The 26880-nt window shown below is 45.8% G+C and overlaps 1 protein-coding gene across 1 annotated transcript; it reads right to left on the bottom strand.

Annotated features, from left to right (window-relative positions):
* Positions 1 to 263: 263 nt before the first annotated feature.
* nyap2b (neuronal tyrosine-phosphorylated phosphoinositide-3-kinase adaptor 2b) lies at positions 264 to 26568 on the bottom strand. The gene is made up of 7 exons (XM_029704112.1): positions 25769 to 26568; positions 22151 to 22354; positions 13407 to 13729; positions 9270 to 10343; positions 6021 to 7064; positions 5028 to 5125; positions 264 to 2800 (listed from the first exon to the last, which is right to left on the bottom strand). Exons 2-7 carry the CDS (start codon positions 22327 to 22329, stop codon positions 2585 to 2587), a joined length of 2934 nt encoding a protein of 977 aa, XP_029559972.1. The 5' UTR covers positions 22330 to 22354; positions 25769 to 26568; the 3' UTR covers positions 264 to 2584.
* Between the last annotated feature and the right edge of the window lie 312 nt (positions 26569 to 26880).

Below are 26880 nucleotides of genomic sequence, written 5' to 3'. Positions count from 1 at the left end.
ATGGTTTTGAATTTGCTATCAAATTGTGCTATGCCATGTTTGTATTACAGATAAGCAGATGTTTTTATTCTTTAAAAGTTTCATCCACAAGAACAGAAATCCCTTTGAATCATGATTTACAGGGACCTTTTTCATTAACTTTAACAAGTGCCCTTTGAGTACTACAATGTGGGTTACTATTGAAAAAACATATGTATCCAAGTAAATCAGAGTAAACTGTAAAGACCAAAAGTACAATCACATATTCCACCAGAAGTCCGAGCTCTTCCACAGTGGGTTGAAGTTCATATTTATTTCTCTCGACAACAGAACCCATGTGACAATCAGCATACAGTACTTAATTTTCTCAAACATGTTTTTTTTTCTTCTTTTCCTTTTTAGAAATTAGACAGGTGACTCTGACAGTGCTGTGCTCTCTCTACCTTTCACAGTGCTGTGCTCTCACTATCTTTCACAGTGCTGTGCTCTCTCTACCTTTCACAGTGCACATATTCTATACACACAAAAGAGATTGTACATCGTTATACATTTCAGACCTGCGCCGACCAACCGTGCGGGGCAGAAAAGTTCATGTTTAAAACAATCATTTCAGAGTTGACCTGCATACAGTGTAGCTTGGCACACACTAACACACACTCACACACACATACAGGTATAAAGGACTCGGTGGGACCTCCGTGTTGATTTCTCAATGGAAGGGGTACTGCACTGGCTTAACCAGTTAGGTTGTTGCTACTCCTAGGTTTCCTTTCCTCCATTCCTGTAGGACTGCTGCTCATGTCTGCCAATGAATGGACAGATTTGGGGATCTAGCCGTTTATTGGTCTCTCGCCCATGTTATTCCCCAACATCACTACAGTACACTGCACCCTAAACAACCTCAAAGGGATTCATCACTTGATGTAGGACCATCCCCCAACACAGATCTATAGTTAGATTACCCAAATCCTAACCTTTAACCTAGGAGACCATTAAGAAATCTGGCCCTGGAACAACTGTTAGAGGCAACTCCTGAGTCACCCATGACTTCAGTCACACCCCTATTGCCCATGCAGGTGCATGCTGGTCTATGGAGGACAGGAATAGGAGGGGGGGTACATCTAAAACAGTTTGGCAATGCAGACATTGCATTTCTTACGTGCAAAAGATAACCTCTTTAGATGATGTAGGAGGTAGAGGGGGAGTGGAGGGGTAGCTGGACATGGATCCAGTCTAATTGAGTGTGATGGAGGATGATGGGTAGTGCAGTTTTTCATTATTAATCTTTACTTTACAAAGCCTTGATCTGTAGGCCCTTGTGTAACCCATGTCCTTATACTTGGGCAGAGCTGTGGCCACCCTATAGGTCCTTATCATCTGATCCCTAAAATGGATGCTGCCAAGCAGCCAGTCACGGGGGACAATGCGTCACAGACAGCCAGTCACGGATGACGGCATGTCACAGACAGCCAATCATCCTGCGATCATACCACCCAGCCAACAAGTGATAACGTATTACATGGCACAGCTCTACTACTCTACATTTTACCCAAAAATATATAAGCATATTTTTCCCAAGTTATTTCTCAAGCAAGTGCATAATATACACATATTCTGCCGTAAGATTAAGTCGTTGTCTAAAAGTTCAGGCATGGATTGTTCTGGCTGGTTGTTGGTGTGGATTGAGTTCCGTATCTACTCTGTGGGAAGATGCCCTCAATGTGCCTGGCAGAGTAGGAGAGCTGACCTGTGCCAGCTATTGCCACCAACCCATATTAGATAACCAACCCTTGCAAAGTGCAACCCCACCCACAATTTACCTCAGCAGGCTGGTTTGGGATAATACGTTTGTCCTTAGGTTTATCTCCCTGACCCACCCTCGTTTCTATCTTAGTGTTGTGTACTATGTACATGCTAGCCAACCCATCTCATAACAAATAAATCCTTGTCAAGGGCTCTGACTGACTACACAGCTTGTAAACTTACAAACTGAAGCATAAGATTCCTGACCTGTTCTAGGACTAAGTATTGTACATACTAAAACACATTGGCCCAAGGGCTAATGGCAACCAGAGCCATGTATTTAGATTGAAATATATGGCTCTGATAGAAACCTATGTCAACATACAACAGTGGCATTGTGTTGACAGTCAGAATATCCTCCATTCAAAAGAGTGCTTTGAGTACTGGAAATTCATTGAGCATTTGGCATAAATAATTATCCGTGATAGATTATGCTTTAAAATGTAAAATACCAAAACAAAAACGTAAAAGAAACATTGGACTTCTCTACATCTACATAGTTTTTGCTGCTTTATCCCTTTTTGTTTAGAAAATATTTATTCGTACTAAGTATATTACATGGAGTCACTTGAAATAGAAAAATATCAAATATCACCAGTGATGATGAGAAAACATTACAACCTGAACAAGCGGAAATATTGCTATGGTAACCACCATTGTCCTTTGACATCAGCGATCCCCTCCCTGCTCTTATTGGCTGCCCCTGACCCCCGTGATGCGGAGTAGGCCAATCAGTAGGCACAAAGTCTAGATGGGGGTTGGGCGTGGGGCCAAGTGGGTTATAGTTAATCATTGGTTATAGTCAGATGGCTGTGTCCCAGAACACAGTGGTCTGTGTGGGGTACGGGGGCGGCTGGATCTTTTTGGCCCCATTGTTCTTCTGCTTGCACAGGTTCCTGTCCGGGTGGTTCCTGTCTGGGGGCCGCTGCCTGGAGCGGATCTCTATGCATAGGGTACGCTTCCTCTCGATCTGCTCCAGCATAGTGCTGTCCCCACACATCCACGGCATCTGGGGTACCTGGGGAAAAGTGGAGAAGAGCAGTAGTCAACCAGGGAAAGAAAATCCAGCACTTCCCAAGAATGAAAGAAAACAAATAGATATTGATCCAGGTCTGCAGTAGGGGCCGATCTTTTTTTCATTTTCTTTACACCTTTTTTAACCAGGTAAGTCAGTTGAGAACAAGTTCTCATTTACAACTGCGACCTGGCCAAGATAAAGCAAAGCAGTGTGACACAAACAACAACACAGACTTACACATGGAATAAACAAACATACAGTCAATAACACAATAGAAAAGTTTATATACAGTGTGTGCAAATGAAGTAAGATTAGGAAGCTAAGGCAATAAATAGGCCATAGTGGCAAAATAATTACAATTTAGCAATTAAACACTGGAGTTATAGATGTGCAGAAGATGAATGTGTAAGTAGAGATACTGGGAGTGCAAAGGAGCAAAACAAAATATATATATAAATAAAATAAATAACAATATGGGGATGAGGTAGTTGGATGGGCTATTTACAGATGGGCTATGTACAGGTGCAATGATCTGTAAGCTGCTCTGATAGCTGATGCTTAAAGTTAGTGAGGGAGATATGAGTCTCCAGCTTCAGTGATTTTTGCAATTTGTTCCATTCATTGGCAGCAGAGATCTGGGAGGAAAGGCGGCCAAAGGAGGAATTGGCTTTGGCAGTGACCAGTGAAATATACCTGCTGGAGCGTGTGCTACGGGTGGGTGCTGCTATGGTGACCAGTGAGCTGAGATATGGCGGGGCTTTACCTAGCAAAGACTTATAGATGACCTGGAGCCAGTGGGTTTGGCAACGAATATGAAGCGAGGGCCAGCCAACGAGAGCATACAGGTAGCAGTGGTGGGTAGTATATGGGGCTTTGGTGATGAAACGGATGGCACTGTGATAGACTGCATCCAATTTGCTGAGTAAAGTGTTGGAGGCTATTTTGTAGATGACATTGCCGAAGTCAAGGATCGGTAGGATAGTCAGTTTTACGTGGGTATGTTTGGCAGCATGAGTGAAGGATTCTTTGTTGCAAAATAGGAAGCCGATTCTGGATTTAATTTTGGATTGTAGATGCTTAATATGAGTCTGGAAGGAGAGTTTACAGTCTAACCAGACACCTAGGTATTTGTAGTTGTCCACATAGTCTACGTCAGTACCGTCCAGAGTAGTGATGCTAGGCGGGCGGGCATGTGCGGGCAGCGATTGGTTGAAAAGCATGCATTTAGTTTTAATTGCATTTAAGAGCAGTTGGATGCCATGGAAGGAGAGTTGTATGGCATTGAAGCTCGTCTGGAGGTTAGTTAACACAAAGTAGGGCCAGAAGAAGGGCCAGAAGTATACAGAATGGTGTCGTCTGCGTAGAGGTGGATCAGAGAATCACCAGCCGCAAGTGCGACATCATTGATGTATACAGAGAAAAGAGTCGGCCCGAGAATTGAACCCTGTGGCACCCCCATAGAGACCGTCAGAGGTCCGGACAACAGGCCCTCCGATTTGACACAGTGAACTCTGTCTGAGAAGTAGTTGGTGAACCAGGCGAGGCAGTCATTTGAGAAACCAAGGCTGTCGAGTCTGCCGACAAGAATGCGTTGATTGACAGAGTCGAAAGCCTTGGCCAGGTCGATGAATACGGCTGCACAGTATTGTCTTTTGTCGATGGCAATTAGGACCTTGAGCGTAGCTGAGGTGCACCCATGACCAGCTCGGAAACCAGATTGCATAGCAGAGAAGGTACGGTGGAATTCGAAATGGTTGGTGATCTGTTTGTTAACTTGGCTTTCAAAGACCTTAGAAAGGCAGAGTAGGATAGATATAGGTCTGTAGCAGTTTGGGTCTAGAGTGTCTCCCCCTTTGAAGAGAGGGATGACTTTGGCAGTTTTCCAATATTTGGGGATCTCAGACGAAACGAAAGAGAGGTTGAACAGGCTAGTAATACGGGTTGCAACAATTTCGGCGGATCATTTTAGAAAGATGGGGTCCAGATTGTCTAGCCCGGCTGATTTGTAGGGGTCCAGATTTTGCAGCTCTTTCAGAACATCAGCTAACTGGATTTGGGTGAAGGAGAAATGGGGGAGGCTTGGGCAAGTTGCTGTGGGGGGTGCAGAGCTGTTGACCAGGGTAGGGGTAGCCAGGTGGAAAGCATGGCCAGCCATAGAAAAATGTTTATTGAAATTCTCGATAATCGTAGATTTATTGGCAGCATATCTCATATCTCATTGAATTACCTGTGCCTCTGGTGCTTGCCTCTGTGGGGTCCCCAAGGGAGAGGGTGTAACTGGGGCAGAGGAGGAGCGTCCATACTTCGGAAGTGCTGGTTTCAGTTCTAGAAAGATGGACGATGCATTTAAATTAATACATTTAGCTCACTCTTTTTTTTATATGCAACAAAACAATCTCAAACCCTTACCAATCATCACCACATTACCAGAATAAATAGTGTAGGCTACTTTGTAGTTCTCTCAGCATGTTTTATGTCTTGTCTATAAGATAACACTTGGAATCACATTTCATTTTATGTTATGTAGCTTCTAGCTATTTAGACTACAGTGTGTTTCAAAGGGCACCTGCACCTGGTCTCAGTATTCCCACAAAAAACAGAGAAAATCACCTTTCTTGAGTTTGAAACTGCAACTTGATGAGAACAGTTGGACTAGGTAAGTTGCTTATTTCGTGTGAAAAGTGTAAAATTGTGTTTGTTCATTTAATTTTCAAACTTTACTGATTAGTATGAAATATCCTTATAATTAATTCAATGTCTTCAAATGACAATCAAATTGACGGACAATATGTTGACTAAATTAGCCTAGCAAGCTAGCTAACAAGCGCACTCAAAATATGTTTTATTGTCACACCCCCCAGATAGGTGCAGTGAAATGTGTTGTTTTACAGCATGTGTCAAACTCATTCCACGGAGGGCCGAGTCACCCGAGTGTCTGCGGGTTTTCGCTCCACCCTTGTACTTGATTGAAGAACCTGACTACCTTTGTTGTATGTACATTTTAGTTACCCATGTAACCCAGTCAGAGAATGTTCAAATTGTTCAATTATGGATACTCTACTTGCATGTTATTGCAATCAACAGTATAGCATCTCTAAATTTTGCTGATTATTGTGCTTAATGAGGACATGTTTAGTGCGTGTAAATAATTTACCACAGTCACATCCTGGTGTCTGGTTGTGTTGAGCTGTATTTGCAATTTCAATTAGGCTATCCTCACCTGTATTGCCAGTTCCCAACATCATTGGCGGACTGCCAGCAGGTCTTCCATGCCGAGTTGGTGTGGCCGTCGATGATTGTTGCCCTGATACACCGTTCCTCTCTTGTGGTTTTGATTGCTCAAAGTTGTAGGTCCCCCTATCTCTGCTATCACGCCTGGGCAAGACATCTGAGCTGTAACCCACCCGGTCTTTGTCGCGCCTAGGATCTACCCCATTGGCACTCTTACCATAGCTATCACGCCGGGGGGGCAGTTCTGAGCCATTGCAGCTTCTGTCCTTGCTGTCACGCCTGGCTTCAAGGCCATGTCTGGCTGACTCTTTGATGTCCTGTCGGGGTAAGAGCTCCATTCCATTGTAACTTCGTTCTTTGCCCTCTTGTCTAGACTCCAGGCCGTAGCTCGCCCTGTCTCGGTCTTTGCTATTACGTCTGCACTCAAGGCCATTTCTGGGTGAATCTTTGCAATTTTGTCTGGGTAGGAGCTCTGGTGGCTGATCAATTCGTTCTTTGCTGTCATGTCTCAAATCCATTTCGCTCCTGGTTCGGTCTTTGCTATCTTGCCTGGGTAGAAGTTCCGGTGGGTTCTGGTGGCTGAGCCTTTCTTTGCTGTCATGTCTGGACTCCACACCATTCCGGGGAGAGTCTTTACTGTCCTGCCGTAGTAAAGGCTCCACGCCGTGGACACTTCTGTCTTTGCTATTGCGTCTAGGCATCAATTCTATGTTATTGCAGCCCCTGTCTTTGCTGTCCCGTCTGACAGGTGGAGGCTCAATACTAGTGCAACCCCTATCTTTACTGTCTCTTGTCATAGGCAAGGGCTCCACGCTATTACAACCCCGGTCTCTGCTGTCCCGTTTCATAGGCAGGGGTTCAACACTGCTACAGCCCCTGTCCTTGGTGTCGCGTCTGTGAGAAGAAGACTCTTTGCTACGTTCCTTACTCTCCCGTTTGGACTCCTTGCTCTCCCGTTTGGACTCCTTGCTGTGACTGTGCCGCTCCTTGCCGTCACGTTTGGACTCGCTGTTAGGCTTACACTTGGACTCGGCTGGAACAGAGGAGAAACACAGTCAGACACCATAAAATACCAAGTTTCTTTAAGTCCCTAGTTATTAGTTAGGCCTAGTGGTATCTACTGTTATTTCCTAGGAGAAACGCAGTCAAATACCTTAAAATACCAAGTTCCTGCATGTCCTTGCCAATTAGTTAGTAGTATATTCTGTTACTTCAACACAAAATATCTAGTAAACATAACCTATATAAAAATAAACAATTTTATAAAAAGCCCTGCACTAACGCTATACGGCCACTTGGTTTCACCCATGCGCTGTGGGTGCTATGAACCACTGGGATGAGACAAGGTCCTTTTGCCTGAATTACTGGGAAATGCTGTTGTTTCATTTGACAGATGTCATGGAGACATCCAGGATGTGAATTGCATAGACACTATTATCAATGGGTAGGTAAAGGCTCAGTAACCACTTTCAATGCATTCTTATTTAAACACATTTATTTGCTGTTTTAATCTGTCATATTTGGAGAAATCTTTCTAAAACAATGCAGTAGGTATATATGACAATTGTAATGTTCTATCTCTCTCTGCTTGTCTCTCTCTATTAGGCTAAAGGACAACACAGAACTGTGCATCAATAAGACATTACTGCATATGCATGAAGAGGACAGAGCCAACAAATGATCCCACAAGCCAATTAAAGCTAAAAAATACACAGAATTTGCATAAAAAGCTAGATGCAAACATTTGCCAGAACCACCAACCAAGATTTCCAACATTCAGAGAAGATTGTGGTGTTACAGATCCAGGAAGTCAGCAACTGTCATAGATTGGGGCTTCTTTCTCTCTCCTGATTGGTGACAGTGAAGCTGTTTCCCTGATTGGTTCAATCTTTACTTGCTGATTGGGCCAAGATAGGAATAGAACTCTCTGATCAGGTGTAAATGTCTTGGTTGTCTCTTAGGAAGCCTACTGCTGCTGCACATGATCAGTTGGAAGCTGGAGTGACCTGCGCTGCGATTGGCCCACTTCCCCACAGGGAGGGATGCTGCAAATAAGAGAGGCTCCTTCTTCTGTTGCTATGACTGGGTTGGAGTTGGTGGTTGCTATGAAGCTCTCGGAGTTAAGAACAGATTGACACGTGCCCAGTCATTTTTTATGTATAGCCCTAGATGGGTTCAAATGCACTCAGCCAGTGGGAATTCCCCCATTGAGTTAGTTGCTATGTTAGATCTCTCTCCAAATCCTCAGCCAATCTGATAAAAACCCAATAACACACTCCACTGCTCTTGTGACCATAATTAAGTCCTGAATACCTACACACGATTTAATATTTTACAATTTGTTATACAGTATTGTGTGCATATGCAATGCATAGCCTATGTGGTTTCAAACACAAATTAATATTTTATTCCTTTGCATTAGGCCCATTTAAATTTCAGGCCATGTGTCAACAGGGGTCGTTAATTAGGAGAAAATCAATGGCTGAATTATACATACAAATGAAATAAATAAATCCATGATTGAATATAAAGATTACAGGATGGTCGACGAAGCATGAATACGGAAAACCGGTTCTGAAGTTTTATAAAAATGTATTCATCTCCGGAGTTGGGTAACTATCTGGATTCACCATTTGTGCAATTTTGGCACCGTACTGCACTGGACGCATTGGCCTTCTGTGTTTAAACATGTTTACATATTTAAGAGTAATGCTGTGCGGTGGCTTAATGCCACTGCAGGGTTTGAGAGGCATGCCGACCGCTTTACTCCCTAATCCGGGCCAGATTAAATCATATGATCTGTATCAATCTATGTTTGTTGGGCATAGATTAAACGGGCTCACGGTGGAAATGCTTGCAAAGAGCCACAAACACCCACCGCAAACATCAGCAGCAGCATCTCCTAATTTAGCGGGATTGAAAGTTGTTTTACCAGATGAAAAGGGGTTTATATTAACGCGACACTGATGAGAACACTAATAAATAATTTCACCAAAAAACTTGAACCATTGCTGTAGTTTGCGCATCAATGTGTCAACAAATGTGTCAATGTTACACTGTGTGGGTTATGGCATAGCGGTCAGTTTGGATCAGACTGGATAGTGGATACCTGTAGAGGAACTATTTTGTTACTCTACCTCTATGTTGATATTGACTCATTCTGTAACTAGATTGACAAATAGATGATGTGATGCGTTGATTGACTGATTGATGGACTGACTGAATGATTGACACTCACTCTCCCCGGGCTCCTTCGACTTCCTTCCGCTGGTGTTCTTTTTCATCATGTTCCTACCGGCGGTGAATAGGTTGGTCAGCTCGTCCAGGGGGCTGGTCGGTGTGCGTGAGCGCCCTGTCGACACGTTCTGCATTGACCCATGCAGCCTGCCCCCGGCAACGCAGTCCTGGGGCGGTGAGCCCTTTCCGTGGGGCGTGGCAGAGGCGCTGCGCGGCAGCCCGCCTGGGAAGGGAATGGGGGTGTCGAAGGGTGGCGCACGCATCAGGCTGAGGGGAGTTAGGCAGCGGCCCATGCTGACGGGCGAGGGGCAGGCTGAGTGACTGCGCTGATAGCCGTGGGCCGAGGAGGCCGAGGACTTGTAGAGGGTGCAGGGCAGGGGCGGGGCCGACGAGCGACCTGACACGGTCAGGGTGGGCGTGGCGGTCAGCTCCCGGCGTAGGTGCGCCAAGGGGGGCTCGGAAGAGGAGGTGGGTGACTTGCTGTAGGCACTGGGGTTGTCCATCATGGGCAGTTTGGTCAGTGCATCCAGAGGGGTGAGCGGGGACTCATCTGAGTTTGGCGAGCACTGGGCTGGCGAAGGGGGGAACACCAGGAGAGGTGGCCGGTGGGTTAGCAGGTTGGGGAAGGGCGCGGGAATGTCGCAGAGGGGGATGTTGCGCGGAGTGGAGCAGCGGCTGAGGGGCTCAGGGTCCAGTGGTGCCGGGGTAGGGCAGGCGGAGCGGCATCCCGGGGGGTCCCAGCGGTAGTCCATGTCATCCAGGAGGGGGTACTTCATCTCCTCATACACCGACTCGTCCGGCTCCTCGTCCTCACTCTTGGGCGCCTCTGTTTGCCCCCCAACACTGGCGCCCATCTCGATGTAGACGGGCTCATCCGAGTCGGAGTGGTGGCTGGGGCTCTCGTCGCTTGGCGGCGAGGGGTTGCGCTCGCGCTCCGCAGAGGGGGAGTGACCCTTGCAGCCTCCGTGCTTCCTGATGTAGGAATCATCGAAGGAGGTGCTCAGCTGGGTGTTGGGGTTCCTCCTGGGTTTGGGGGGAGGGGCCCTCTTGCAGTCTTCGCCGCAGCCTTGCGGCGCTGAAGGAGCAGAAAAACAAAACGCGTTAGCCATATCACAGTAAACCTTCACTGTATTATTATGTTTTACATGTCTTTGTTTTTAGGTCAGATATACGGTAGTGTTGTAATTAAGTGTATCTGAGTCAAACTGTGTGGGTTTTTTCAGGTTGGTATGACGTAGCATTGCAGTGAATCCATTTGGGTCTTGTATATCACAGCCATATAGAGACAGGTGTTCCTTTAGGCTAGATATGTTCTGGTTACAGTATATTATAGCGCAGAGAGAGAGTGTATTTCTAGGTCAAATAGTGTAGTGTATTAGTGAGTCCCTTTTTCCCGTTGGTCAGATGTAAGTGGAAGATAAGAGCTAGAACATGTCTCCTTCAAACTGCAGATTTTACACCTTTAATAATTCAGACGCCAGATGGTCCAGGCGCACGCTCCTCTCTATGACTCACCACCGCCATCACGACACACACACACACACACACCCACCCACACACACACACCATTCATCCCTTTGAAATCTTTCATATACAGTACATCCATAACCTCAACCCAACCTCAACATGTTCACATTCATAGTCTCTGAACTGAAATCTCTCCCTACTACACACACAGGCAAAGGGCAAATATGTTGTTTTCCTCCAACAATAAAAACACAGGTTGCACAAACACAGGTTGTAAATTCAACAGGGCTTTATATCCCGGCACCATTTTCTCAACCAGATAAGGAGACGATAATAGGATATATGTATATTTTATTTTGTCAGTTGTACAACTGAATGCATTCAACTGAAATGTCTCTTCCGCACTTCACCCAACCCCTCATTTGAGCACAGTCAGCTGTGGTTCAGTGTGTGTGTGTGTGTGTGTGTGTGTGTGTGTGTGTGTGTGTGTGTGTGTCTGTGTGTATGTGTTTTTTTTCTTCAATTGTTGATGTGGCTATGTGTCAGTGTAATTTGTGTCTCCGCACTCGGATGCATGGCCTGTTATTACTATCATTATGCTAACTGGGTTGCACGGTGGATCTTGAGATCTGTTTCACGCACAGATGATGAGTTCATCCTCCCCCGCCTCCCTTCCCCCGCTCTCTCGCCCCCTCCCCCGTAGCGGATGTGTTTACCCACACCCCCTCTCCTCCTAGGGGAAAAGGAATCTAGGTCAATCGCTCCTCCTGAATGAATTCTGCTTCCGACTGGCCCCTCCCCCCTGCTCGGCGCAAAGCCTGCTCCGGCTCACGCAACAACCCTTCTTTCTGTGACGGACACCCCCACACTCCGACGGCGATTGGCCGGGACGCCTTAGAGCTCAACCGTTGCCGCCGCTTCATTGGCCCTCGCTGCCTGCCGCTGTTCTGATTGGCCGGGCTACGGGGGGTCTTGTTTCTGTGGGATGGTTGCCGTGGTGCAGAGGAAGATCTGTGCGCACACAGTGATCCCCACCAATCTGAGACAGCCAGGGCAACTCCCTAACCAACCATCACATTGGCACACACGTCAAACTGCAACGCAGTCAAATTTAAGTCTCTCACAGCCCTTTAAGACTAAAATACTTTAATAGCCTGTTCATTTCTTCACTTGTTGTTTCCTTGCTTAGCAGGTTTTCTTTGTTTCTGTCAAAATATTTTTTTGTTTTCATGCTATTTGATATAGGTCTACAGCTGAACAGTGATTGAATTTATATGGCTCTTATGCTCTATTGGTTTACATCCCAGTATCCACAAGGCCACACTACTGATTTTATAGTGAATAAAGAGAAAAAAAATCATATCTGATTAGAGATGGTTGAATGTTGATCCATTCATTACCTAGTCTCTACCCACATTTTCTATTACAGTAACCATCTTTTTCCCAATGTGTCCCGCTTCCGTCATTCGTTTCATGAATCTGTTTTCCTTTGAGATCTGCTGTTATTATTAAATTCAGGGGAATTGCCGATTGCATGCAACAACGACTTCCAACGACCTCTGACACTTTTTCCTCACAACAGACGCAGAGCGGATCACTTTTGTCTACCTGGTGAGGATTCATGCTAGAACCGATCACAAAGTGGATATAGGCTAAACGAGTCACACCAGGACATCAAATTCAGATCTCTCCAGATGTGACCCGTTCTCGGAGCGCATTCTCCTGCAAAATGTAAACGGGATCTTTGTGGGCTTTAAGGAGAAAACGGATGAGCAGACACTGTAGAACACAGATACTGTAGGTTGCACATGCTATCGGGAGGCATTTTCCAAACGGTTAGCTTTCGACAGCGCACCAAAAATGAGACCGGTCACTTTGCACGCACCCTTCGAACCTCCTCAAGCCTGAATGAGTTAGTAGAGTCAGGTTGTGTTGCTGTGAAATCCACAGGAGGTTGGTGGCACCTTAACTGGGGAGAACGTGCTCGTCTTAAGGACTGGAGCGGAATAGGTTGAATGGTATCAAATATATCAAACACATGGTTTCCGTTTCGGACATTATTACGAGTCGTTCACCCCTCAGCAGCCTCCTGTGGTGAAATCTCAAGCGGGGGGAATCTAACACTGCAACATGTCCATGTGGGGAGGAAAAAGTATGATGACAAGAAAGTCTGTACGCACATCCGCCATCCAATAATAGTGGAAAAAATTGGCCGACTGGGCCTAGATAAACACCATTCATGACCGTCAGGAGCGGTGGCATGGAATGACCGAGCAGAGCCTCACTCACTAGAAGCCAATGTTCATCCGCATTGCTACACTCAACCTCATGTACACTCACTGCACTCTGGCTTGTAAGGGTGGCGGCTCGGCTCATTCAATCCCACTGCAGCGGACGGTCATTTGTTTACTGAGTGTGGGCCAAACTGTGTTGTTGTTATGTAAAGTCAGACAGGAATGCTGTACAGTGCTGTCACACATAAACCACTCAGTGCATATTGTAGCGTAGTGTTTCTCAGAGTGTTCCTCAGGTCTTCTGTGTTTGTGTAGTTGTGCGTCGGGTAGTATTTTTTTTTCGTAGTTGTGTGCTAAGCCCATGTTGCCTCAGCTACGCTGAATTACAGGCTATAGCTAGCTAGTTTGCTTAGCTAGCCGTGCCATTCCATACTTACCATCACAACTGTCCGGATTGGCCCTGCAGCCCCTACAGACCAAGGTGGGGCTGTGGTCCACTGTCTCAGAGGAAATGCTCAACTTGGTAGCCGGGTCCCTCCTGGGTTTGGGTGGGGGCTGCTTGCGGGACGTGGGGCTGCCCACTTCCTCCTCCCCACCGCCATTACTGCCCCCGCCCACCGAGTGTAGGGACTGGGAGCGCACAGCGAAGCCCGGCCCGCAAGCAAGATAGGGGGGCACGGGCATGCGCTCCGGGGGGGGCGGCATTGTCATGGAGCCCATGCGCAGGAGCTTCCCCTCAGTCACCACCTCTTCACCGGTCCTGAGAGACAGAGAGAGAGAGATGTTTATGTTATGATACATGCCGACTGATCTGGAATCTGATAGTATAGGTGCTCGCGTCATAACGCACGACGGTACGTAGAACTATCTTCGCATTCGACATAGAAACAATTTGTTATGGATGGAAAAACAAGCAAACACAACCACACTGAACACTATAAAGATGAAATGTGCTGCTTTCCAATCCAAATGATTGATCCAGAAATGATAAAACAATAAATTGATCAATCTTTCATTCAAACAGTTGTAGTAAGTTACTGTGACAAAGATGAATCTATAAAGATAATTACAAAACTTAAAACATCACCGATACATCAGTCCTTCCCTCACCTCTGGAACTCTGCCCTTTCACAAGACCTTGAACCAAAAATAGCACACAGAGGTCTACTTCGATGTTTGTTTGTGCACGCGTGTGAGTTTCCGCTTGCCCTACTCTCTTCGCGAGTGCTCCAATGATGCAAGCGTCAACAACGAGAGCCACATTAGTGCCACTCAGCCAAGAGGATCTCTCTGTGGGTAGCCATTGATTTGTGTTTAACCCTGGGCATGGTTAGCTCAGCGCTCCCAGCCGCAGAGACACAATGACACGGTGGAAGTCTCCCCAGTCCAGCCACCATCGATCCCTCTTTAAAAACACCGATGATTAGCCTGAATGGAGTGGTTCATGTGGCAGGATGGGGCTTTAACAGTCGCAGGACTGTAGAGTTGATTTTTGACTCTCTTACTGCCAGATGGTGGTGACTTTGGCTTCATTTCAAGTACTATTTTTATTTGTTTTTATTTAGAAGGTCACCAGCAAACAGAAGATATCATGGCGAAAGTTTAAATACAGTTTGGAAATGATGAGGTGCACAAAAATAGGAAGTAGTCTAGTTGGGCCTCTGAATAGTTTTTTTTCTTCTTAATTTTTATAGCCCTATATCATCAGATATTGTCAGATACGAAAATGTGTTGATTGTGGTACTGCATATGGTCAACACCTTGAATACTTAAAAAAAAATCTGAGTAAATACCTGTAAGTCAATTGAACACTACAAAACCAAATAGCCTAACAATTATTCTCTCTCCGACCACAAAACGACAGAACTTTTTGCACATGCACACACCCACTCACATAGCGGCCATTCAAACTACTGTGCATCATCCGCTGTGTTGAATATGTCCTTCCTCCCTACTCGTGCATCTTTCTCTGTTGGTGCTCAACTACAACTCAAACTCCTCGTTGCACCGATGCAGAGTTTTCACAACGGCAGTGGATGAGAGTTGAACCACATGTAATTCGACCGTGATGGAGACAGTACTCCAGTTGCAGAGTGCCTCTTTGAAAAGGTTCGAAAGAATGTCCCCTCAAGACCAATTGGACAGAAACAGTGATGTTGATATATTAGTATTCTAAACCGTTTTTGTCCAGTTACTGTCATTGAGGGGAATCAATTATCTGCACTGAATCAGTTAGTTATAGGAAAACCAAACTAAAGGCTGTTCTGTTTTTGGTATCTTTTGGTGGTTTAGCTCACATAGTGGAAATTAAGTCCAAGAATTTATCCAAACATTAAGTCAATGCGTCAGTCAAAATACAAAGTTGGAAGATTATTGTGACATTAAGTGGCATTGTGTGCGTACAAATGCTTGAATGCGTGCATGGGCGGGGGTGGGTGGATGTTTGCGTTTTGTGTGTGTGTGACTTTGCTGACTCCCACTGACTCCAAGCCAGCTGCTGAGCAGCAGGAGCTTGCAGGGTTGGGTTCATTGGTCAGGGGCTTAATTTTGCCTAGCAACAGGGTACCCACGGAAACCAGACACAAAGCCTGCTGCTGTCCAGCTCCGCACAACAAACGAACACATGAGAGACTACAACTCCCAAGTCCTAAACTCCCATCTGTAGTTCTTAAAGGAAAAATCCACCCAAAACCATTCATTCCAAAAAATGTACAGTGTTAAATAACACTAATATGTGAGAAGAATATTTTTTGTGAACAAATGTTTAATTTTATTGTTATACTAAGATTGGTAGCAACATGTGAAAATCGTTGTGGAAAACTGTTGCAGACCAAGTTGACTACAACACGCGCAATGCTCTCTCAATGGGCTGGCTGGCTAGCAAGCTAGGTAGCTAGCTAGCAAATGTAGCTACACACAATAATACCAAAGTCAATATCAGCATGTGAAGTAGCTACTTAGCTGTAAAATCGCCTAAACAAACGGCACTATAAATGTAGGAGTCTACAATCTCACCATGTTCAATCTACAGATCGGTGTGCCTCACAGAGTCTGACATTCGCAATGGCCTTGCAATGGCACCATGCAATGAACCCTGGACTGAAGAGGCAGACAAATAGGAGACATGTGGAGGACCCACTGTTAAATTACACATTTCTCAAGGTAGGAATATTGGAAAAATATTATAAATGGCTCCCGCGTTATGACATCAGCCAGTATTGAAATCTGACATGTAATGGCAGACGTTTTTGCAATCTAAAAGTCGTATTCCTTATTAACTTCCAGTCTAGTGAGAGCAGATTTATCGCAAAGCTATGTCATTGCGAATTTCGGCATGCTTGAACGGCAATAGCTCAGATACACATGAAGTCATGAAACGACCCCAGGAATCGATAGAACCTCGCTCAGAGATGTAGCATTCAGAATGGGTGAATCTTTCCTTGAACCTGTAGACCTCCCTTGTGTACAGCTAGATGACACCTACCCTCCTCCAGCTATCAAACCTATCACACACCACCTGAGGGTTCCGGGACCTCAGGTTATGAATCCCTGCGGTGGACCGTGCCAGTCACGCACATGATGGATGTAGCATTGAGCTGGCATTTTCAAGACCTGGGAGGAAAAAAAAATCACACAGCTCTCAGTGTGTATTCCTGGTCATGCCTTGTGCCCAGAGGAGCTTGGCACCAGCTGATGTTATGTAGCCTAGAAGACAGTGCCTGTTTCAAACACTCTTTTTGGTACTTTCCTATTCTTTCTTTTTAACCATAAACACACTAACCATGGTATCTGAATGGCAGGAGTTATTATTTTCCCTATGTACACTGTTAACAATAAAGGTTCAAGTTGAAACCAAATAAGGTTCTTCAGAGCGATGCCATAAGGCAGGGCTGCCCAACCCTCTTCCTGGAGATCTACTGTCCTGTAGGTTTTCAGTCCAACCCTAATTTAGCATATCTGATTCAGCTAGTTAAGGTCTTGTTGAGCAGCTAATAAGTAGAATCAGGTGTGTTAAATTATGGTTGGACTGAAAACCCACAGGACGGTAGATCTCCAGGAAGAGGGTTGGGCAGCCCTGCCATAAAGGAACCATTTTAGGCTCTCTGAAGAACCTTACATGGGATGGTTCTTTGAAGACCCACACACACTTAACACCTTATTGTTGAGATGAATTTGCATATTTCTCAGGGTGCCTTTCAAGTACATTTTTGAGTTTCCAGTACCACCAATAACTGTGTTTGCTTGTGACAGAGACATGGTTTTGCGTTCATACATTTTCAGTCCTGTGGCCTTCACCATGTGAAATCCTAAGTGAATGTGTTATCATTAAACAATTATTTTTTTAACACAGCATAATTCATAAGGCTTATTTTAAGACCCTAGTTTTACCCTAATACAGTGGCCTGAAACTCATGGTTTACAGGCCACATCAGGCCTGAAAGTCACATTATGCTGTCTTGCAAAGTGATGTGTAATTCCTATTGGAATCCAGGAAGAGCGGGGATAGCCAGCATTTGCTTTCAGAATGACTGCCAGGGTTAAGAAGACTAAGATATGAGATGATATAAAGTGGAACAATAATTTCAGTAATGGGTGCAATAGCCTCAGTCCATAGTAACAGATTTAATTAGTTTACAAAAATGTATGTTATTTATATTTGAGTAGAATACGATTAATTAATGAATTGTGTACATGCAAAAACATAGATATTGAAACAAACAATTCTTAAAATCCACCTGCAGTAGAGCATGCTGGGAAATATGATAAAGATGGGCATGGTTTTGGCTCAACTTTGGTTATCGTCACCAACACTGGGGTTATTTTACACCACTGAGTGTTAATTTAACTCCTGAATCAACACAAAAAAATGTTAACCAGAAAAATCAACACTAGTTAACACTGGCCAATTTGCTCTATGCTATGAAAGGGACACATCTGCACGCTTCCATATATTTCAAGAACCTTTAAGAATTCCGAAGAACTGTAGATGTCCCATCAAGGACACTCCACTTAACTCAAAGGTTCTTTATCGGCCAAGAGTTCCCCAAGGAACCTTACCAGCTGAGGAAGAACCCTTTAAGAACCTTCATTGTTTTCAATGTAGTAAATCAAGTAACGAGTTGTAGCTTTTGCTTTTATCTCATAAACGCTGCAGAAACGATCATAATAATGTCATAACATTAGCCTATTTCATAATCATTTGTTATTTCATTAGAGTTAGAAAAACGTTATCCATGCAATGTGGAAATATGGCTTCACTATAACATGGTGCTACTTAATTCATATACTCTACAGAAATGACAATGATAATGTAATCATACATAATAATAATTAAGCTCTGCTCGCTCACACACAGGTGTCTGCAGGAAAGCACTCATGAACATAACCACATACAGAACTGTGTATGTACCAGGTGTGTAACTGGTGGAGTGTATGTGTGTGTTATTTATAGGATCTATGCCCGGTGATTGGCTGGAACTTAGACCACAGGTGCACATGGAACAGTTGGATGAAGGGTTGTCGTCAGGCAGTTCTGGCTCTGTGTCAGTAGGCTACTTGAGTCTATGTGACATTGAATGCACAATAAGACACCAAAAAAAATAACAGAACTAAGTTTGTGTGTGAGGTTTGCTGTGCATATCAATCTGTGTGTGTGTGTGTGTGCATGCATGCGCACGTGTGTGCATGACAACACACACTGAATGTTATGGACCGACTTTTCCCTTCCAATTAATCTCACACATAAACCCAATTATTTTGTTTGTTGGTGACATATTGCACATTCCAAGTCACATAGAGACTCAAGTAGACACAGAACCAGAACTGCCCGACAACAACCCTGTGTGTGTACATCCCTGTGTGTGTGTGAATAACTACTCCTTCAGATAAAATGGAAACACAAGTGGGATGGCATTGTAGGCAGGAAGACCTTCCTCACTCAAACCAACTTGGTGATCTGATTGGCCTGCGGCTGTTCCAGCTGTCACCAGGCAGAACACATCTCCTGCTAGCGAGCTCTTCACACTTAATCTCTTTCTAACAGGTTTCTTTTCTCTCCCCCTCCCTCTCCTCTGTCTCTCTCTCTCTCTCTCGCTCTCTCCCGTTCTCCCTCGTTCTCTCTCTCCCATTCTCTCTCGTATATCTCTCTTTCTCCCCCTCACTATCTCTCTTTACTTTTGCTTCTCTCTCTCCCTCCATCAGTTACTGTAAAAATGGGTCGTCTCATTGACCTACTTATAGGCTTCGTCAAAAATCCAGCTATTTTTTTATACTCTTCCTCTAGCTACTGTGTATTAATATTTTACATTGACAACAGCTGAGAGACAGATAGAGAGATATCAGGACACTAGGTAGCACTTTCCTCAAGGCAGCACCTCCCTTGGAATGGGTACAAAGTTAGGATGACTTCAGACTCGCTGTCGGTGTGCTAGGTAACTTTTGCTGCAATGTGTTTAAGTGAGAAGTGATATGAGTTTCTTGTGCACCCCACAGAACGTTTCATCATACAACTGGAGGACCTAGGACTTTGTGCTTTAAAACATGCACTATTGGTTTCTCAAATAGAACTTGCTCTTAAACGCTACTCATGTAAACAGTGTTGTGCATAGAATCATTGCAAGTGCAGAGAACCAATACAGTTAATGAATGGAAGAAAGTTACACTGCTGGCACCTACTATAATATTAGGAGTCAACTGTAGTTGATGTCAGATTTACTATCAGAAGAAGCCAGAAGAAGACACTAAATGACCCAAGCTGCACCTACACTGCCCATACTCGACACTCTCTGCAACATTTGCAGAGCTTAACAGGTGAAAGCAATCAATGCCGTACAAGGCTTAAAGAGTGATGACCGTTCAGGTTTGGAACACATTTCCTAGACCGAGAAAATGTTGCAAAGACTTGTAGAATGAGAATCTGTCGAGGAACTCTGCTACCACTGTTAGCATGTAGCATTAGAAAGCACACACAACCAGACGCCTCTCTACCCATCTGCTGTCATCTTTTATGGGCGAACCACACACGTGCCTCCACAGCGCCTACTTGTTCACACACAACCAAAGCACGCCGTCTCCACGTGCTGCCCATGTCGTGCAGCCACTTCCTATTCGCTCAGCTTTCGGATGCCACGTGGTGCCGCTACATAGCCCCAAGTAAGGACAACTAGTCTCCTCTGCCTCACTTTCACCTGGACAGAGGGTGAAAGAGGACGCAAACATCTGCCAGACACTACTGACTATTCCAATGCTTTGTAGGAGTGTTTGTAACCACTGTATCAGACGACTGAAATTACAAACTCTCAGTTAGTAAATAATATTATGTACATTATATATGACTGGTTTTGAGTTTTGGCCCAATCTCGGGCCAAAACTCTTCCACCATTAGCCAGCTAACAAATATTGCCTATAGTTCTGTTGATAGACCCTACATTAAAAACAACATTAAACCAATCACACACTTAATGCATTTATGTCTAATAGTGAACGTGGGCTCATCCATCAATTTTATGATCACAATCTCCCTAAATCTAGCCTGTTCCCAGATCTGTTTGTGCTCCTATGGTTGTTGTCATCCGTTTCTGCTGTCTTGCCAAGTCCTATTGTCGTTGCCATGCCAAACAATGGCCATAAGGGTTGGCTGTACGGCACAAACAGATCTGAGACCAGGCTACCTTAAAACTACTCTCTGTCAAGTGGAGCAGGCAGGGACAACCTCTAGCCAAGGACAAGTCCCAAATAAGTCAGTAAATGATAAATTAACTCTACTCCGTAGAGAGGCCCGCACCGACCCACTGGCACCCCAAAGTATAGCAATATGCCATGGCTTAAGGGACACACACACTGTGAGCTCTTAACAGAAGGGACTGAGGACATGTTACACACTCAAGACCCATACACACACACACACACACACACACATACAACCCACGCACACCCACTCAAGAACCACATACAGTACACACACCCTTTCCTCTCTGTTGGGTATGGAAACTCAACAGTGTTGACCAATGCAGAGGACAAGCCTTTGCTCCAAATCAGAATGGCACACCCTAACGCCGGGCGGGAACACTACACAATATTTTAAAATCCTAACATCTCTGAGCCTCTCACATTAAACGACCGTCATTCCTGTCGTGTTTTTGTATTGCCGACGTAGCGGTGTGCACTGTGCACATTCAACGATGTGGCGCAGACGTGGGTCGCGCACGATCAGATTATTCCCTTTGTGGTGAGGATTCTCGATACCACGCTGTCTCACTAGAACAAGGATGCGATGAGATCGCTAGAACGAGCTACGGCTCCAAGCAGCCTCATAAACGTTTTCAGTCAGACATCCACGCTTGCGATACAGAGTTGAAATGTTGAGCCGATGCATTTTGAATTGAATAACGTTGTGTGTAAAGAGCTCGTCAGAGTCATTTCCCCCTGCTCGAGTGTGCACATTCTGGGTGATGCGATACAACGCCATCACCTCACTGGCTACTGCAGGTCACGGTTCTCAAATCTTGGCATTGCACGTCTCACACTACAAGAGCATTGCCGATTTTGTGCCGACAAATTCAAACATGTTTCCAAATATTGGGACGTCTGAGACTGCTCAAAGACGGGTCAAAGCCCTCAGATTGCGTCTATGACTCGCTCACATTAAACGAGTGTCGGTGGTGGCCGCACGCCCCAGGTAGGCGACGACATGGGGATTTTGTCTCCGATCTCAAAAACTTCGGGGCCAAAATCACATAGTGTACACCCAGCTTAAGGAAATGGAAATCCAAAGGCCTCCCCGAAAGATTGGACAAGGTGCCCTAAGGGCTTGTTTGGGCCAGTTTCATTGTCTTGGAGGCTTGGGTTAGCTGTAATTGTAAGAGGTCTGTGGCATCGGCAGCACAGTGCAACAACTTAAGCCTGTGACTTTACAAGCACATCATGTATAAGTGAATCTATATATAACTGGACAAGCATGCGGTGTGTGTGTGTATGGTTTGAGGTGTATTATAAGATGCATGACTGTCTTTGATGCTTTGTTACATGTAATGTTAAGTCCTCACACTAGTGTGGTGTGACATCTCACATCTATAGACAAGCGTGACGTGCCTGTATATGTGTATTGTTTCTCAAAGGTCTGCGGCCCAGGTTTTGGAAGGAGTGTCCTGTAGGTGCACGAACACATTTTTAAGCATCCTACCTCTTTATGGCTTCTTCCTGTTTTCTCTTCTTGTCGTTTTTCTCCTGTAGGTAAATCCTGTTCCTCTCATTCCTGGCGTGATCCAGGTTCTGAGAGACCAGCCCGCTGTAGGCTCTTAGTCCGCTATCTTCAACATACTGGAGAAATCTCAGAGTTTCTTCCTCTTTGGAGCTCATCATTCTTCACAAGCGATCCGGCAGCCTTCTGCGAGAGGAACATAGAGTAGTGTTAAGGACAAATATGGCATAGTGGCTCAGTGACGTTTACGGTGGCTGGTGGCTGTGTATGGGCGGGGTTTTTTTGCTTATAAAGGGTTGTTATTATTAGTGGTAACAGTTGCTTCATGGCTGAGACCACAAGTTTCATCATTATCCCCCCCGGAGCATGAGAAACGTATAGTACAAACACACAACTCTGAAGGGGCCCCACTATCTAGTCGCTCTGATAAATAGCTTCAATGGATCAAGAACTTACGGATGAAAGAAGGAAAAACAAATGACACAAAACCCGAATGACAGTAGCCTTAGGCTTAGGATGAAGCAACATACAGTACTGAGAAGTCCTTCAACGTCATGTACTATGCACACAGAATATCAGGCATTGTGGTACTGATTGCATTTATGTGCATTCCTGGGGTTTGTGCCGGATTTACACATAGAACTGCTGCGATTCCTGATCAAATAATCTGACTTGTGCTTTTGTCTGCTTCTCCACAAGATGATTCTTTATAAGATTCCTCCACAAACAGTCGTGCGTCACAGGCGAGCTGCGTGAAGGAGGATGCTCCATTGAAAAAAAAGACTCAGTTCGACTGTTATCCCTTCGCTTTCACTCAAACGAGAAGAATGGATGGTGAATGCAGCACTGTTTACAGCCACATCCAAACACACCATTGAGCATCTAATGATGTGGTGTGCGATTCAATGTGTGTGTAGATGCAGAGTGTACACTGTGTGTAGACGCTGTTTGAGAGGGAATGTGTGTGTACCGGTATGCGTGTGTGCAACAGCGCAATGCATCCCGCAGGAGTCTGTAGCAGAAGAGAAGACAACGCACACTTTTATGTAGGTCAATGTTTTCAGATAAGCCTAAGAGACTCATGCTGTTTACGTGTGAGCGGCACTGAGTGGACTGTGTGTGGAGTGGGGGGAGGGGACCTGGGGGACAGTGTGTGTTTGTGTGTGTGTGTATTTGTGTGTGACCGTGTATGTGTGTGTGTGTGTGTGTGTGTGTGTGTGTGTGTGTGTGTGTGTGTGTGTGTGTGTGCGTGGGTGTGTGTGTGTGTGTGAGACTGTGTGTCTATCCGTGTGGGCATGTGAGACCGTGTGTGTGTGTGTGTGTGTGTGTGTGTGAGACTGTCTGTCTGCCCATGTGTGCATGTGAGACCGTGTGTGTGTGTGTGTGTGTGTGTGTGTGTGTGTGTGTGTGTGTGTGTGTGTGTGTGTGTGTGTGTGTGTGTGTGTGTGTGTGTGTGTGTGTGAGACTGTCTGTCTGCCCATGTGTGCATGTGAGACCGTGTGTGTGTGTGTGTGTGCGTGTGTGTGAGTCAGAGAGATTGGAGAGCAGCCAAATGGATGGCATGGCTAACTTAGAAAGACCAGAAAATTGTCTGGCTCACCATACCTCTACTGTCTGTCTGTTCTGTCTGTCCATGGATAACCTCAGCGTTGGGGTTAGTGAGTTTAACTGCATGTGGGGCAGTTTGTTCCGGTTTGCTCCAGAGACTACTCATTTTTAAAGGGCCCAGTTTTGAATCAGTGTCACAGAGAGACGAGAGACAGACCTCATTTACAGTACTGTAATTTAGCTCGTAGCTGGAGCGCTACAGTTAATGCTGCAGAATTGCATCTCATAGTTGAAGTTTATCATTGATGCACAGAGTACTTTCGCATCTTTCTTTGAGTGCGGACCCTCTACACTGCGTCTAGTGGTTGAATTTTGGTCCATGTACCACCGTTTCTAAGCACAGTGGTTTCATGAAGCTGCTGAGTGGTGAAGCACTTTTGAAGCCCGTCGTGAAATCTCAGCGTTGAAGTGATGAGTGGATGTGTTAAGTGCAGAGGTAAAATTCTGTCAGTGACAGGAGGGGGGGAGCAACGCCGGATTCAAACACTGCTGGAGCTGAATTAAGCCTGCCTCTGTAATCCCTGTAAGCCTGCAGCGCTATGCAGCGCTGGAATCAGCTTGTTTATCACACTGTTTTTCAGTAAAACCTTGCAGCCCTGTTTCTCCTCCTATGGTCCTGCACGGTTCATCTCTTCCCTTTCTTTCACCTCTTTCTCTTATCTTTTCTCTCTTTTAAATCAGCTATATCTGTTGGAGAAGCTCTCTCTCTCCCGTGCGTGCACTTATTTACTCAATCTTTTCTCTTCAAATGTTGTTTTGCAGCTCCGAACCTAACCCACATCCTCTCTTTCCCTCACTATACCTCACTTTCTCTTGCCCTCTCCATCCTCTCCTCTCCTTAGGTGACATTGACTGCAACAAGTTGGTCATCCGAGGCGGCCTTTTCTCAAAACGGAAACGAAAGTGGCACACTATGTCCATATCTAGGCAACGGTGGCACTGGGGGTATGGGGATATTCTCGAGCGGTGTCAAAACATTGCACAGCCAGCTCAGTGAAAACCATCACTCATCATACAGAGGATCAGGTAACAAAGGTGAACCCTATGAAATCAATGGCACTGTTTGCTGACGACACAACAGTCGTCACCGACAACGATGAGACAGCCTATAGGGAGGAAGTCAGAGACCTAGCAGTGTGGTGCCAGGACAACAACCTCTCCCTCAATGTGAGCTAGACAAGGGAGCTGATCGTTGACTACAGGAAAAGGAGGGCCGAACTGGCCCCCATTAACATCGACAGGGCTGAAGTGGAGTGGGTCGACAGTTTCAAGTTCCTTGGTGTCCACATCACTGATGAACTATCATGGTCCAAACACACCAAGGCAGTTGAGAAGAGGGCATGACAACACCTTTTCCCCTCAGGAGACTGAAAAGATTAGGCATGGGTCTCCAGATCCTCAAAAAGTTCTACAGCTGCACCATCGAGAGCATCCTGACCAGTTGCATCAGCGCCTGGTATGGCAACTGCTCGGCATCTCACCGTAAGGCGCAACAGAGGGTAGTGCGTACGGCCCAGTATATCACTGGGGCCAAGCTTCCTGACATCCAGGACCTATATTCTAGGCGGTGTCAGACGAAGGCCCAAAAAATTGTCAAAGACTCCAGTCACCCAAGTCATAGACTGTTCTCTCTGCTTATGCATGGCAACCGGAGCGTCAAGTTAGGACCAAAAGGCTCCCTAACAGCTTCTACCCACAAGCCATAAGACTGCTGAACATTTAATCAATGGCCACCCAGACTATTTACATTGACACCCCCCCCCCTCTTGTTTTTACATTGCTGCTACTCGCTGTTTATTGTCTACTTTCGTTTATTTAGTAAATATTTTCTTAACTCTATTTCTTGAACTGCATTGTTGGTTAAAGGCTTGTAAGTAAGCACTTCACGGTAAGGTTGAATTCTGTTGTATTCGGCACATGTGACAAATACAATTTTATTTGATAGGTTAGGGGAAGGTGTGTGTGTGTGTGTGTGGTGGGGGGGATACTTACAGTGGAGCTGTGTCCCTGCTGGCTTGAAGAGGGCCAAAGCGGTGTTCTCCAGGTGAGTCCAGTGCGAGCCGCTGAACAACTCGGACAGATCCTGGAGCATCTGTGCAGAATTCCACTTAAATCCACAGGGAAGTCCAGTAGCCATTGTACGCTCCCGACAGTAAGGCTGGCTCAGAGGAGTCCTCCAGGGCCGGGGCAGTGCCAGCAAGGCCGGTGGATGCCCAGACCAGTGCTCCCTCCCCTGGGTAGCCGGAGAGACCCAAGCCCCCTGTCCAAACGATGCTAGACTCCAACCCAGGGGCCAGCTTCACACTCATCTGCACATGCTACAGAGCAATGGAGGAGGCAGCAGCACTGGACCAGACCCTACCAGCATCACACACACATCCTCACTGACAAACAGACAGACACAAACAAGCCTCGCACACACTCCTCTCGACTTGCTGCCACTTTCTGCAGAATGAATTCACACGCCGGAGGTGACTTGTTCTTCGTGGCTTTTTCTGTCTGATCCGATGAACTCTCGGCTTTCCAGGTGTGTGTGTGTCACAGGTGCAGTTTGTGTCCGTAGTTGAAAAGAAGAGCGGTGTGTGTATGTGTGTGTCAGGGGGTGTTCAGTCGGAGCATCCCTCCACTGCCTCTCTCCTCCACACAGAGCTCCTCTCTGCTAGCCTGAGCCACAGCAGATGAGTCCAGGCTTCAGAAGCGTGGATCACAACACAAAGAACACGCCTACTCTACCTTCCTCTCTCTCCCTCTCTCTCTCTCTCTCTCTCTCTCACTTTCTTTCTCTCGCTCGCTCTCTGTCTCTCTCTCATGGCCGTACTGCACTCACTGTGTGTCTGAATGTGTTTTTCTCTTTTCAGCACCACGGAGAGCTCTCTAATCAGCTGCCTGGCGTTGTGGGTTGGGGTTGGGGGGGGGGGTTGGGGGTGGGAGGGGCATTGGTGCCTCCGCTGCTGCCAGGGTGTGTCCTCTTTAGACACAGCCCCCCCCTGCCCCGGCAACCACACTACCGCTCCCTCCCTCTATCCCCCTCCCCCCTCTCTCTCTCGTTCAGCTTGTAAACAAGCCTGGGATACACACAAAAACACAGCACACAATGAATACAC

This window comes from Salmo trutta, chromosome 21 (genome assembly GCF_901001165.1).
Source record: "Salmo trutta chromosome 21, fSalTru1.1, whole genome shotgun sequence".
Taxonomy (NCBI): Eukaryota; Metazoa; Chordata; class Actinopteri; order Salmoniformes; family Salmonidae; genus Salmo; species Salmo trutta.
The sequence above is the reverse complement of the archived record's forward strand: the minus strand, read 5'-3'. Positions and strand labels throughout refer to the sequence as shown.

What these genes read in the sequence shown, in the direction of transcription:
- nyap2b (XM_029704112.1), bottom strand. Translation starts at nt 22,329, where the DNA reads ATGATGAGCTCCAAAGAGGAAGAAACTCTGAGATTTCTCCAGTATGTT. An exon ending in CAGGAAGAAGCCATAAAGAG is followed by an intron (nt 13,730 to 22,150) that starts GTAGGATGCTTA and finishes TCTGTCTCTCAG; the next exon opens with GACCGGTGAAGAGGTGGTGA. An exon ending in GTTGGGAACTGGCAATACAG is followed by an intron (nt 5,126 to 6,020) that starts GTGAGGATAGCC and finishes CCATCTTTCTAG; the next exon opens with AACTGAAACCAGCACTTCCG.